This window comes from Pinus tabuliformis, chromosome 5_1 (genome assembly GCF_031772625.1).
Source record: "Pinus tabuliformis cultivar Carrire ecotype Pingquan chromosome 5_1, CPIR1, whole genome shotgun sequence".
Lineage (NCBI taxonomy): Eukaryota > Viridiplantae > Streptophyta > Pinopsida > Pinales > Pinaceae > Pinus > Pinus tabuliformis.
The window spans coordinates 870528642-870544308 of NC_142305.1; the positions used below are offsets into that span (position 1 = coordinate 870528642).

The following is a 15667-nucleotide window of genomic DNA, read 5'->3' on the forward strand; positions in this document are numbered from 1 at the left end:
TTTATAATTCTTGTGGCCATCTGACTTATCAAAATCAATGAATAGGTTAATTAACTTAGACATTGTTACTGATAGTAGATTGCCATGAAAAGATGAAAGAATGATCTCTCCATGAAACTAAGACAAAAGGCACCAAAAAATGATCAATGCTTTCTGCAAAAAGAGCACTTTTAAGGGCTTGGTTTAAACCCTTTAAAGGTCTCATTGATAAAGAAATTGAGAGTTTTAGATTGGAATCTTCTCAATTTCTTAGCTTCATAATTACACAAATGATAATTGGAAATAATCACCTTGTCTTCAAAATTAAATTGGGTCCTCTTAATTTTCCTAATGAAATGAAACTTCCAAAATTCGACAAACAAATTCCTTTCATAGAAAATCACTCCCACTTAAAATAAACATAATTTTAATTTTTTATTAAGCCTCCTTATCACTCCGATCAAATAAATTTATAATGATATAAAGTAATACTTTTTATCATAATACTTAATACTCCTTAAACCAAATACATTAAATCTATACATAAACTCGTCATAACTCTATCTATGCCACTTTAAAAGTGAAAAGGGGATAGCATAAAAAATTGTGCATTAATTTGTTTTATATGTCTATTTTAATTTTGTACGAATGAAAAATGAATTGAATTCTAATACATTTAGAACTAAAACAAGTTGCCCAAACTTAATTTGGGTGATTGACTTATTTGGAGATGTATTTTTCTGTCTTGATAGAAAAGAAATTATTCTCAATGAGATGGGTTTGGAACTTTGGCTTGTCTATTATGGTAAATACGCCTTGTGTTGAGGACTATACATTTGAAATTTAGGTTTAACACTTTCTGTTCATTTTTTCAGGAAATTATATGCATGAGCTCGAAAGTAGTAGTGGAAGCAATCCCACTTGTTGGGGCAGGTCATGCATATAAACGTTCTGGTATTTCTACCATAGGACCATCGAGGATCATGCCCAGTGGAGGGTAGTGATACTGAATCTTAAAATTACCTTACTTTGCTGATGATTAGGTTCTGGAATCTCATCCACTTGATATGAACACCATAATTTTTTAAACCTCTGATGCCAGACATCTGAGTTTTAGAGTATAACACGTTATCATGACCCTGCATCCTTATCTTCTCTTTATGTAGATTCATTAACATGGACATACTTAATCTGCTGCGGGATATTCATGCTGGATTATTTTCACTCTTTGTTTTACAGGTATGAAGGGTCTGTATTGCTTGATGCCAAACTAGTGTTTTCTTGACTTGCAACTGCAGGGATAACAACAATTTTTTTAAGAAATGTATTGAACCTTTTCTTTTCTTTTTCTGTTCTCGTGTTTTTGAAGTGGAAGACAATTAAGAATTGGGTGAAAGAAAATCCAGATGGGATCCTCCTTGCAGTGGGGGATGTATTTCCTCTTCTTCTTGCATGGATGGCTTCAAGGCAGACCAGAAAAGTTTTCAAACAATTCAGCACTGGAAATGGAGTCAAATTTATCTTCATAGGAACTGCAAAAAGTGAATATCACCTCCGAGATGATGATTGTGTGCCACACAAGCTTGGATTCTTTAAAAATTGTAAGATATGTAAATTATATTTTCTGGGAATGTGATATATCTCGGCTTCTTGTTTTGTCATAATATTATGAAATGGCATTGAACTGATATCTAGCCTAAACCAACTTACTAAATACAGAACACATTCACCACATGACTACTTCTAAGACCGCATTATAATCTGTCAGCATGTATCAAAATCAAGACAAAGGCATATCCATAATTTGATTACATAAATGACGACATTAAATGTGTTTTCCATTACCATCATATCATAGAAGTTGGAATATCGGGTTGCACGATTACTTTAATTACAGTCTTGCACATATGCTCTCTAATGCTTACCACATAAGATATTACCTCTTGAGATATCTGTAGTCTTTACTCTACTTGGCTCTCAATCACTTCCTAAGCTTCTAACATAGGTTGCTTGCCTCATATACAACGCTTATCCAGACTCGTAATTGCTGTTGGCAAGCATCCTACATGGATTTCCTTGGTCCGATTCAAATCCATTGGAGCTGTTATGCATTCCTCATGCTTCATCTTGATTCTTGCAGGCTCATTCTCCAATTGATCTAATTCTCTTGCAAAACTCATCTATATTGTCCTCCCAAAAGTGATATTTATTGTTGCTTGTAACTATGTTCAGGGGTCAAGGCTTGATATGTCAAGGACAGAGTTAGATTATGTTGTCATGCTTGGAGACCCCTACAAAAGATGTTCTTTATGTTTCCCTAGAAGCAGATCCTATGTCTTTCTGCCTCCTTGAATGTTGAATTTTCTACAAAGTGAGCAGTAGAAAACAATTTTCTAAATCTGTAATTACTACTAAATGATATCTTCAAACAATTTATCTCATGCCACTGATATCGTTGAGCAATTATACACAGAAATTTTCGACAGTAAATGCAGCAGAAACAGTAAAGATCATAGAAAGACAACCATGCACAATAGAGACAATATTTTTACCCCGGGAAACCCAAACTTGTGAGAAAACCCCACAACTTTTCTTTAGGAGAAATTACTCTTCAGCAAGGTTTACAAATCAACAATTTGTTTAGAAATTTATGTCAATATCGAAGTCAAATTTCCAGTCAAATCTGGTAAAATTCGAGCAAGACATCACTGGTCAAAACCAGTGTAATATTCCTATTAGGAAAATTGAACAGTGATACTCAAGCAAAATAAACATGCGACACGAAAATTTCGAACAACAATTAGAAACCTACAAATATGCCAAACACTGTGCCAAGCTGAGCCATTTTATTATCAAGAAGAGAGTATATGGAATATGTGCACCTGGACTTGCCAAAGCAAGCTAGACAGATCCTAGGTGAGAAAATATGCTGTCCGGATGCTGGAAAGTGCCCTCTCCTCAATGCTCTGCGTTGGCCTTGGAAATCTGCACTATGTTGATTTTGGGTGGCATTGGATGTGATCTAGCTCCAAAATTTTGTGGAGGGGCTAGAATACATGAGATCTCCAAGACCCAGAAATCGTTTTGAAAAATTCCACCTAGATGAGGAGTTATTAAAATAATTAATATTTTTAATGGGCTCCTAAGTCTAAACTTAGGAAAATAAAAATATTAATGGGTATTAATAAAGATAAGGGTCAGAAGCTTCTAATAGACGAGGATCAAGTCTATTTTAATCTTAGCCATTGATTAGAGACTCAATCTCGGCCATTGATTCATCAACAGGAAAAGTATAAGAGAAGGCTTGAGGGTCATTTGGAGACACACCAACGGATACTCAGTATCCCAAGGGAAATCGATTCTCAAAGAGAAGGAGATCAATTTCAGAGGGGGAGTTGCAGGGTGGAGGAAGAGGAGGGCATCAATAGCAGTTAGTGACTGAGGAGGAGGTGACGCAGGGGTATTGAGAGACAACGCAGAGGGAAGACGCAGTACTCACGCAGGCTGACGCAAAACCACACAGAGTGACGCAAAAGTGGGAGAAGGGTTTCCAGGGTGTCAGAAAGTTTCTAGGAAAGGGATGAACCTTGTCTCAGCTGTTTTCTCTTAGTAGTGGCTCAGTTTCTCTGTAAACTCATTCCTTGTAAAGCGATTCTTGCTGAAGATTAATAAAACCCATATCTGCTGCACCGGTTTTCCCACATTGGGTTTTTTCGGGGACAATTGTCCAAAACCAACTGTGTTGATGTGATTGGTTCTTGTGCTTGTTATTTTCTCTATGTAATTATGTGATAACTGCAGTAGAATTTATTTTAATGTTTGCTGAAGGGATTTCGTAAATAACTTATTGTGAGAAATAAGTAGGTGAAATAAATCAGTTACTGTAGTAGAATTTCGGGTTAGAAATTTTCACATGGTATCAGAGTAGAGATCTGCAATAGGAGAGAAGAATCGGCTATGGGTCAGGAGCATGATGCAGAGGCATCAACTCAGAGGGACTCACGCAGATTTCCAGAAAAAGAAGAAAGCACGAGGAACATGGATCACGATTATTCTATGTTAGCTTCCAGACTAGAAGAAGAAGTCGCTTGCCTAGCAAGTTCTGCCTCCTCTAAGGTTTGGTATATAGATAGTGGAGCTTCCTGGCATATGACAAGAATTCGAGAATGTTTTTCAAATTATTAGGAAGAAAGGATGAATTTTCAGATCACCATGGGAAATAAGGCAAAGTGTACCCCAGTAGGAAGAGGTACTGTAGTCTTTCAAACTGAAGCAGGAGAGCGACTTCGAGCAACCAATGTGCTGCATGTGCCAGGATTGGGGATGAACTTACTCTCCGTATCTCAACTTCAAAACAAGGGCTATGATGTTTTCTTCATTAAGGAGAAATTATATGTCAAACACCCGAGTTGGAAAAGGAAAGCCCAGATTGGAATCAGAAGTAACAGGCTGTATAGATTACAACTAGAATCTCCAATGGCACTGATAGGCAGCACACTGATAGGGGTTTCTGGGGCAGATTGAAGCTGAGGAATTGCCAGAGGGTTTATCTGGGGTTTCAGCCGGGACATCTGTCTCAGACTGAGAGGTACTACTGCCAAGGGCATTCTCTGTTGGGTAAGCTAGATTTGGCACCCAGATTGTACTCTGAAATTGCTTAATAAGAAAACCCTCAGATAGCTGCACCGGTTTTCCCGCATTGGGTTTTTCCGGGGACATTGGTCCAAAAATAACGGTGTCATTTTGTGTGCTTGTTTCTGTTTCCTTTAGTTGATGATCTGTAATATGTTGAGCATGCACTAGTGTTTATTTTCAGTATTTACATTGTAAATAACTTGTTAAGTAATGAAACAAGTAGGTAGGAATAAATCAGTAAAGTGCATGGAGGGTTTCTAACTGGTAGACTTAGAAACTTCAACATGGTATTAGAGCGTGGTTGCAGATCACAGGAGAACTAAGGACATCAACCGAGCAGAGCAATAGCAGCAGAAAACAGTTGTCCCGAGTGACAGAAGCTATTTCTAGTAGAGCAGCAACAAGGGAAGGGTGACGCAGTGCTTGCGTCATCAAGGGTGTGCCAGGAAGAGGCAGTGAAAAGGCTAAGGGAGGCAAAGAGAGACTCATGCAGAAGCTAGGAGGGCTGACGCAATTGGCTGAGGAGGTCGGGTTGCTGGTGCCAGGATTGCACAGAGCCTAGGAGCTCTCACCTTCAGGTTGCTGGGGTTTAGGAGGCTGTGGGAAAGTTGCAGAGTGGAGCTGGTGAGGTACTGTAGTCAAAACAGTACCTGATAGGGCAAGGCCAAGAGGAGGGAGTTACTACCGAGAGTTTCTAGCTAAGAAATCCAGATCAGTGGTGCGGTTGCAAAACGATCAGAGTAGGGGGCATCTCGACATCGACAGAAGGATTTCCAGGAGGGAATTTGAGACTCAGAGGGAGTCACATCGAGAACTTCCAGAAGGGAAGTAGAAGAGCATCATGGCACTACAGAGGGTAAGAGACCAGGACAGACTGGATGGAGCATCAAACTTTGCAGTCTGGAAGGCCAGAATCTTATCCGTACTTGACAGAAATCGTGTCAAGCACTTCGCCTTGAAGACGATAGCTATCCCAGTCGACCTAGTTGAGAACGACAAGTACGAGGAGGCAATGGTGAGGGCCATGAGCATCATCCTTGATGGGGTCAAGGACCATGTAGTACCACACATTGCCGAGAAGGAAACGGCAAATGAGATGTGGGCGGCCCTAAAAAAATTGTACCAGCATACTTCTATGCAGAGAAGGATGTTACTAGAAAATCAGTTGAAGTCATATCAGATGAAGAAGGGAGAACTGATTGACACCTTCCTTGGAGGACTGAATGAGATCTGAGATCAGTTGACTTCCATAGGAGCCACGCCGGATCAGGAATTGATGGTGAGGACAACCGTGAATGCAGTCTTAGAAGACTGGGAGGTATTTGTCCAAAGTATACTGGGCAGAGGGACACTTCCACCTTGGGATGAGATGTGGGCGACTCTTCGCCAAGAAGATATCAGACGACAGACAAAGGCGGGAAGCAACAGTAAGGGGATTAGAGTCAAAAAGGAAGAGGAGGAAGATGTTGCCCTAGCGTCTGAGGGAAAGCAAGAAAAGCGGAAGAAGAAGGATCTTCCCAAGATCAAGTGCTTCCACTGTAGGGAGCTAGGTCATTATGCGACCTAGTGTCCAAGGAAGCAGAGTAAGGGAGAGTCTTCCAAGCCTAAGGTAGTGCCAACAAGGGCAGAGAAGGAAGTGGAGATAGATGATGGTTGTGCCATGAGTGCACACACACCACTTGAGCGGAAGTGGGGAGACATCGAGCGATGAGGGGTAGACCGTAGGATTCTCGAGTGTTAAAATTGGCAACTAGGCTAAACTTCATGTGGGTCATCTTATTCATGGATGATAATATGTTCATTAGATTCCTCTCGTCGAGAGGTGTAGGATTGATCTAAAGATCATTCGATTCTGATAAGTATTCATGGAGATATGAATTTATTTTGATTATGGAATTATTATCAAGCCGACCTACAACTCATGTAGGCTTAGAAGCCCAACAGTCGCATCTATTCAAACATCAACAATTGTGTATAAATACAAGAGGACTTTTCCTCATTTGCACTCACTCATCTCATCACATCTCTCTCTCTCTATTGCGCAAAAAAGAGTCTCTTCTCTACTACGCAGAAAAGGGTCTCTCTCTCACACATGTGAAGCTGCAACTGCAGAACCAAAATTTGACCAGCGTGGACCATCAAACCTCCTCTTCTAATCTGCGCTATAGGTTCATCTAAACCTCCTCTGAAGGCTGCAACTTTTGGTGGGGGAATCAATTCGATCCGACGACGGTTTTCGAGATATCATTTGCCCTAGTTTGAAGGAAGTTGCTGAAACTAAAGCTGCAACTCCAGAAGTGAAGTTTGACCTGCGTGGACAAGAAGCTCTCCTCATCTAAACTACGCTGTAGGTTCATTTGAACCTCCTCTGAAAGCTGCAACTTTTGGTGGTGGAATCAAGCTGATCCGATGGTCGGTTTGTGAGATATCGACTGCCCTAATTTTGATGATGAAGCCGCTAATGCTGATGCTGCTGATCTAGGGTTTTCTACTGCTGATATAAATCAGATTTATTGTACTATTTCTCTCTGCTGAATTATTGAAGATAAAAGAAGATTTGATCAAAGGGTTTCCCCACACATTGTGGGGTTTGTCCCTGGCTAGCCGCCACATCTTGTGTCTCTTGTCTTGGCTTGTTTTCTGTCAATCATTTAATGTTCTATCTGCACTTTAATTTATGTACATGTCATTGCTAATCTGTGGAATATAATAAGAAAAAGAAGTAAACTGTTATAAGCATAGAACATACCATAACTTAACATCGTATCAGAGCTGAGGTGAAGACAAAGCCCGAGCAAGAGCAAGAGCAATCACCGAAGAGAAGATTGGAAAGGCTATCCTAAAAGAACTATGGGGCCCTCAACACTTTTTCCTGCCGAAGACAAGCTCCATGAGAAAGCTGACTATCACGGATGGAAGATGTCTATCGATCTAACCCTAGAAGATCAAGGAGTGCTGGACCATGTAATAGGCAATATTGTTGAGCCGCCATTAAATGCATCCGCTGCTGCCTGGAACAAATGGAAAAATGGAGAAGTCAAAGCAAAGAAGATCATCCGGGACTCTATCGACAAGCACTTGGTGGCCTACATCTCTGAACTGGACACCTCCAAGGAAATCTACAATAGACTGGTGAGTTTATTTAAAGTCAATGATGCAAATCAAGTTTTGTTTCTTAGAAATAAGCTGAGGGAAATCAAGAAGGGTAAAGATGAGAGTATGCAAGCATACTTCTTAAGTTCTTAAGAATCACCGAGATCAAGAACGATCTCCTATCTATTGGGGAAGTTATTACTGACAGGGAAATGGCACTCACAACTCTTGGAGGATTACCATCTGAATGGTACGTGTTCAGGACTACTCTTTTGAACAATAATGTAATTCCTGGTTTCGAGGAATTAATGGCTAGATGCATTCAAGAAGAAACAAGGGTAGAAGAGCAAGAAATGCCCTTGCCTAAAGGTCCTCCTGCTGCCTTTTCTTCTCATGCTAAGAAAAGAAAGAATTCCGGGTCTAAATCAAAAGGAAAGGCTGGACCTAAGGGTGGAAGAAAAGGACGATGTTATATTTGCGATAAAGCAGGTCACTATGCAAGGGAGTGCCCTGATAGAAAGGACTCACACCAGGACGATGATCAAAATCCCTCTCATGGCAATCAAAGGAATGGAAAATTCAATAGCAAAGGTAAAAGGAGCGCCGAAAATCAAGGAAGAGGTCAACCATTCAAGAGGGCAAGAAATTCCAGGTATGAATCTAATACTGTAGATAATAAGCAGGATGAATATTATCTACTAGCTACTCTATCTACCTCTGCTCCTACAGACTCAATGAGAATTTGGCTCATTGATAGTGGTGCCTCAAGGCACTACTGGTTACAAAGAAGTTCTCTATAATCTGATAGAGGAAGAAACGAACCTGGAAATTGTCCTTGGAGAATATCCCGTAAGAGGTGTAGGAAATGTCTCTCTCAAATTGAATCAAGGAAATACGGTCCACCTACAGGATGTATTATATGTACCTGACCTCAAAAAGAACCTGGTGTCCATCTCCGCAATGGAAGACAAAGGCTACAAGGTAACCTTTAGCAATGGCAAGGTACCTATATGGAAAAATAATGTTAAAGATGCCTTCACTCTTGGGTTTTGAGTTGATTCATTATATCAGGTCGGTGGAAGTCCGCTAGGTGTCATGTCTTGTGAGACAACTCTTCAGTCCGAACTTTGGCATCAGAGGTTTGCCCACCTTCATTATAAAGCTCTACCAGATGTAAGATAAATGGTAACGGGGATGTCCGAATCCGAGTAGAGAAAGAAGATGTATATCTAGGATGTGCTAAAGGAAAGCTCAAAAGGGGACCATTCCCCTCAAGCCAAAGAAAGACCTCCGATATATTACAGTTGGTTCACTTAGGCATACCTGAGGTTAGCATTAAGAGGGAGACTACTACTCCACATACTCCTGAGCATAATGGTGTGGTGGAAAGGAAGAACCTTACGATTGTGGAAGCTGTCCAGAGACTTTCGAAGTTTCTATGGGTAGATAATGTAACAATTCCTAAGTTGCACGAAACGGGGAAATGGGTACGAGTTTCCGAAACGGGAAGCGATACGAAACGCGACCTCCCCAAATTTTGGAAACGGGGAAACGCGATATATATATATATATATATATATATATATATATATATATATATATATATATATATATATATATATATATATATAATTTTGGAAACGGGGAAACGCGAATATATATATAAATTTGGGGAGGTCGCGTTTCGTATCGCTTCCCGTTTCGGAAACTCGTACCCGTTTCCCCGTTTCGTGCAACGTAGGAATTGTTACATCATCTACCCATAGAAACTTCGGAAGTCTCTGGACAGCTTCCACAATCGTACGGTTCTATATATATATATATATATTCGCGTTTCCCCGTTTCCAAAATTTGGGGAGGTCACGTTTCGTATCGCTTCCCGTTTCGGAAACTCGTACTTGTTTCCCCGTTTCGTGCAACTTAGGAATTGTTACATTATCTACCCATAGAAACTTCGGAAGTCTCTGGACAACTTCCACAATCGTACGGTTCTTCCTTTCCACCACACCATTATGCTCAGGAGTATGTGGAGTAGTAGTCATATATATATATATATATAGAAAATATTTAAATATATATATATGTGTGTGTGCAATCATAAAGCATAAATGATACATTATAATTTATTACACTTAAACATTAAGATTTAATTTACATCACATTTACTCATGAATGATCACATAATGAAAATAAAAATATCAGAATATCCAAAAGCAACCTTTATTAGATATCCAAATCTCAAAATTAGCCTTTATTTATATTAATATATGAGGCTGCAAGTACAATAAAGACTGTAAGGCTGCAAGAGAGAGATCCAAATCAGGATTTTCTGCATCCACATCCCATTCTTTAGAAGGACCACTGTTGTATTGGGAGTCTCCTCCTACATAGTCGAATGACCTTAGTGCTCTTGATTAAATACACCTTTCATACCCTAGTACCCTACATGATCTTGATTATTGGGAGTTTCCCCTGCATAGAGGGCTTGGTTCTCGTGATTAAATACAAGTTCCATACCCTAGTACATGATAAAATCCAATGGAAACATTGCAATCCCCCCAATCCTGAAATCCTGAAAAGCAAATAAGTCTGCTGGATTTTGAGTGAGATCTAAAATTCTACTTTCTTCATATGAAATCCAATGAGGGCGAAACCACTCTCAAACATCCTGAGTCATTTCATGGTAATGTTAAAAATTTAATTAAAAGGATGAAAATGAAAAATAAAGGAGAATATCACTTTTACTTTAAGAATTTAACATTACCATGAACTGCATATCAACACTAGGGCAAAAATTCACTTTTACAACTTTAGACACACATCTAGAAAATTAAAAAAAAAATTTGAAAAAAAAAATAAAAAATTAAAAAAACACAATTCAATTGGGAAACGCAGGCAGTATAGCCGGGAAACGCGTTTCCAGCCGTACTGCCACGTTTCCGTTTCGGGAAACGTGGCAGTACGGCTGGAAACGGAAACGTGGCAGTACGGCTGGAAACGCGTTTCCTGGCCGTACCAAACGCGTTTCCGCGTTTCGTCCCAGTTTCCAGCCGGAAACGACCCCCCCCCACCCCCCCCCCCCCATGTTTCCTGCAACATAGAACAATTCCTGATGTGGAGGAACCCATGGATCCTATTTATCCACCTGAGCTTTCCTCTTCTAGGAAGAGGCCTTCATGGCTTAGGGGGGTACTCGATGATGCTGAAGGACAAGTTGCATCTCGAGGAACCTTCCGTGAAAATAAGAAACCTCACAGGTATCAGGGATACCTGACAATCATGAGCATGATTATACAAAATGAGCCTTCATCATTCTCAGATGTCGTCAAGCATCAAGTATGGAAGGATGCTATGACCGAAGAATATGAGTCTATTATGAAGAATGATGTCTAGGAAGTAGTTCCCAGACCCCAGGACAAGACAATTGTCACGTCAAAATGGCTTTACAAGATAAAGTATGCAGCAGATGGAAGTATAGAAAAGTATAAGGCTCGTTTTGTTGCTCGTGGTTTCTTCTAGAAGGAAGGCATAGACTATGATGAGATATTTGCACCTATTGCCAGATATACGACCATCTGCTTGATCATAGCCCTTGCGGCTTCACAAGGATGGAACCTACATCAGATGGATGTTAAGACCGCGTTCTTGCATGGTTCGATCAAAGAAGAGGTCTACGTGGAGCAACCGGAAGGAGTTGAGATTTATGATCGAAAATCTCATGTATGCAGGTTGAAGAAAGCTCTCTATGGGCTGAAGCAAGCACCTTGAGCATGGTATGAGAGGATTTATAGCTACTTGATGAAGCTGGGATTCACTAGGAATGAAGCCGATCCTAACCTTTATTTTAAGGTTGAAGATGACAAACTCTCATACTGGTGCTGTATGTGGACGACCTCTTTCTAACAGGTGTAGACCCTCTCATTCATAAATATAAGAGGGAGTTGGCTTCTGAATTTGAAATGAAGGACCTAGGACCGATGCACTATTTCCTAAGACTTGAAGTGTGGCAGAAGCCAGGGGAAATTTTCCTATCTCAAGGAAAATATGTGGTAAAGATATTGGAAAGATTCAGTATGATGGACTGCAAGCCTGTGACTACCTCGAGGATCTTAACTTTTAGAAGTTATATGGTAGTGATGTCAGACCAGATTTGGGAAATGCCTCTGAGTTTCATAAACTCATTCGCATTGATGTTCTTGGTGAACCTCCGTCCAAACATATGTTTTGCAGTCAACATTATGAGCTCATATTTGGTTGAGCCTCACTGGATTGATGCCAAGAATCTTCTGAGATGTCTTCGTGGCACAATCACTTATGGGTTAAGATACACTGTCGGAGATGTGAGATTACTTGGATTCACTGATGCTGATTGGGCAGGCAATGTGGAGGATTGTAAGAGCACTTTCGAGTGCTGTTCCTCCTTGGGATTTGCTTCGATATCCTGGATGAGGAGGAAGCAGAAGTCGGTGGCTCACAGCACCGCTGAAGCAGAATATATTGCTGCTAGCATGGGCTCTTGTGAGGCAGTCTAGTTGTGAAAGCTCTTCAGTGAGCTGTTTGAATTTACATTGGTTACCACCATGATCCTATGTGACAACCAGGGTGGGACTCGTTTGTTAGAGAATCTCGTATTTCATGATCGCTCCAAGCATATCGATATCAGGTACCACTATATTCGAGATATAGTGCAGTGGGGAGTTATAAGGCTCCAACATATCGGTACAAACGAACAGGTCGCCGACATTCTAACAAAGCCCCTTGGGAAAGTAAAATTCCTGACTTTCCGAGAACAACTTGGAGTTGTTCAAAGACCCTCCAATGAGGGTCCTGTATGATGCATTGAGCTCTGGGAGCTCCAGGGGGGTGCGAGGTACTTCTTGGAGCAGCATATGACCACAGGATGATTCACTATCCCCTGGTGGTATACATGTACACCCCATGGCAACATTGTAGCAGGATTGATGTGTTCTCCTGTGAGGCCTGGATTGATGTGTTCGCCATGGCGATTGTAGCAGGATTGATGTGTTCTCTTGTGAGGCCTGGATTGATGTGCTCTCCATGGCGATTGTAGTAGGATTGATGTGTTCTCCTGTGAGGACGGGATTGATTAAGTTCTCCTGTCGAGACATCCTAACCAAGCAGTCTGGGACTCATGGGAAGTACCTCTCATCTGATCAGTGAGCAGGGAAATGAAGTTAGGGACCATAGTAGTACCGATGGACTAATCATTGTATCTACCATACTCCCTATGCTAGGATGGCCTCCATTGATCTGGGATCAATGATACTGGTCTGGGACTAGTGGTAGGAGTGGTACATTCTATGACACTGACTTCGGGTCGGTTGTTACTAGTCTGGGACCAGTGGTATGCACTCTGAGACTGACTTTGAGTCAGTGGAGGATGTTACTGGTCTGGGACCAGTGGTAGGAGTTGTACTCACTATGACATTGACTTCGGCTTGGTTGAGATTAGTCTGGGACCAATGGTACATACTCTGAGACTGACTTTGAGTCAGTATGGTACATCCTCGATCATTTCTTCTTCTTCAAAATTCGGACAAAAGCAGAGCAGAACAGAACAAAGCAGAGCAGAGCAGAGCATAATAGAGCAGAGCGGTACAGACCAGTACAGGGCAGAACAAGACAAAGTAGAACAGGCAGAATAGAGCAGAGCAGGGCAAGGGTCAGGTTGTACAGGGCAGTGCATTTGATGGATGAATAGTAGCGACTGACAGAAAGATTGCAGATGAAGTTCTCCCTAGTTGAGAGGGAGTGTTAAAATTGGCAATTAGGGCCAAACTTCATGTGGTTCATCTTATTCATGGCTGATACTATGTTCATTAGATTCCTCTCGTTGAGAGGTGTAGGATTGATTTAAAAATCATCCGATTCCGATAAGTATTCATGGAGATATGAATTTATTTTGATTATGGAATTATTATCAAGCCAACCTACAACTCATGTAGGCTCAAAAGCCCAACAGTCGCATCTATTCAAACATCAACAGTTGTGTATAAATACAGGAGGACTTTTCCTCATTTGCACTCACTCATCTCATCACATCTCTCTCTCTATTGCGCAGAAAAGAGTCTCTTCTCTACTACGCAGAAAAGGGTCTCTCTCTCACATGTATAGCCGGAAGCTGCTGAAACTGAAGTTGCAACTGCAGAACGAAACTTTGACCAACGTGGACCATCAAACCTCCTCTTCTGATCTACGCTGCAGGTTCATCTGAACCTCCTCTGAAGGCTGCAACTTTTGGTGGTGGAATCAAGTCGATCTGACGGACGGTTTGCGAGATATCGTCTGCCCTAGTTTGAAGGAAGCTGCTGAAACTGAAGCTGCAACTGCAGAAGTGAAGTTTGACCTGCGTGGACGAGAAGATCTCCTCATCTAAACTGCGCTGTAGGTTCATCTGAAACTCCTTTGAAGGTTGCAACTTTTGGTGGTGGAATCAAGCCGATTCGACGGTCGGTTTGTGAGATATCGACTGCCCTAGTTTTGATGATGAAGCCACTAATGCTGATGCTGCTGATCTAGGGTTTGCTACTACTGATATAAATCAGATTTATTATACTATTTCTCAACCAAAGACCTTGAAGAGCTTGAGAGGATTCTTGGGTCTCACGGGCTACTATCGCAAATTTGTTCGCAATTATGGTCGCATTGCTAGACCCCTCACTCACCTTCTCAAGAAAAATTCATTTCTCTGGAATGATGAAGTGCAACAGGCATTTATAGCTCTCAAACATGTCATGTATTCCACTCCCGTATTAGCACTACCTGACTTCACCAAATCTTTTGTGATTGAATGTGATGCTTCAAGTACGGGTATTGGGGCAGTCTTAATGCAGGAAGTTCGACCCTTGGCCTTCACTAGCCAACAACTAAGTGGGACAAATCTGGGACAATCTACCTATGAGAAGGAGATGATGGCCATCTTACATGCAGTAGATACCTAATGACCATACTTATTGGGGCGACGTTTCCAAATCTGCACAGATCATGAAAGCCTTAAATATTTTTTGGAGCAACGCCTATCCTCGCCACAATAAAATAAATGGCTCGCCAAAATGTTGGGATATGATTATGAGATAATTTACAAGAAAGGGCGCGAAAATGTCGTAGCAGATGCTTTATCATGTCAATTTGAGGAGGAAAGCACCCTGCTCGCAATCTCCCTTCCTATTCCAGAATGGTATGAAGAGGCTCGCAAGGAATGGTTTTCACATCCTTTGCTCTCCCAAATCATTAATAAATTGCAGGCAGATCCAAATTCCATAGCGGGCTACTCTTGGCAGGATGAGATTCTTCGCTACAAGGACAGAGTCGTGATATCACCAACATCCACCCTCAAAAGTCACATTTTGACGGAGTTGCACTCATCTCCCACTGCAGGCCATTCAAGCTTTCAGGAGACTTATGCTCGCACTTGACGTTCATTCTTTTGGACAGGCATGAAAAAGGAAATTCTTGCTTTTGTCGTTGAGTGTGACGTATGTCAGCGCCACAAAGGAGAAATAGTCAAATCCCTAGGCACATTACAACCATTGCCCATCCCGGCCTCAATCTGGACGGAGGTTTCTATGGACTTCATTACGGGTCTTCCGAAGTCAGGCAACAAGTTAGTCATCATGGTGGTTGTGGACAAACTTTCTAAGTATGCTCATTTTTGTGCCCTACCCCACCCTTTTACACCAGCTTTGGTGGCTCAATCTTTCATGGACCAGATCTTCAAATTGCATGGCATGCCCACTTCCATTGTGTCTAATTGTGACCCGATCTTCACTAGTAAGTTTTGGCAGGAACTCTTCAGGCTACAAGGTACCCAACTACAACTCAGTACTTCCTATCATCCCCAAACTGATGGTCAAATTGAAGCAGTCAACAAGTGTCTAGAGACCTACCTTAGGTGTTTCACTTCAGAAAAGCAACATCTATGGGTACAGCGGTTACCTCT

General features: G+C 41.3%; 1 protein-coding gene across 7 annotated transcripts in view; it reads left to right on the plus strand.

The window, feature by feature from the left end:
* Positions 1–15667, plus strand: part of LOC149167594 (uncharacterized) — a 355654-nt gene that overhangs the window by 129645 nt on the left and 210342 nt on the right. For all 7 annotated transcript variants that reach the window (XR_016260946.1, XR_016260945.1, XM_089433039.1 and 4 more), the window contains exons 2-4: positions 855–976; positions 1146–1218; positions 1349–1580. Coding sequence is in view for 5 of the 7 variants with exons in the window: in XM_089433039.1 (XP_089289165.1) it covers positions 855–976; positions 1146–1218; positions 1349–1580 (427 nt within the window). In the remaining 2 variants the exon portion in view is untranslated. The remainder of the gene's footprint in view (positions 1–854; positions 977–1145; positions 1219–1348; positions 1581–15667) is intronic.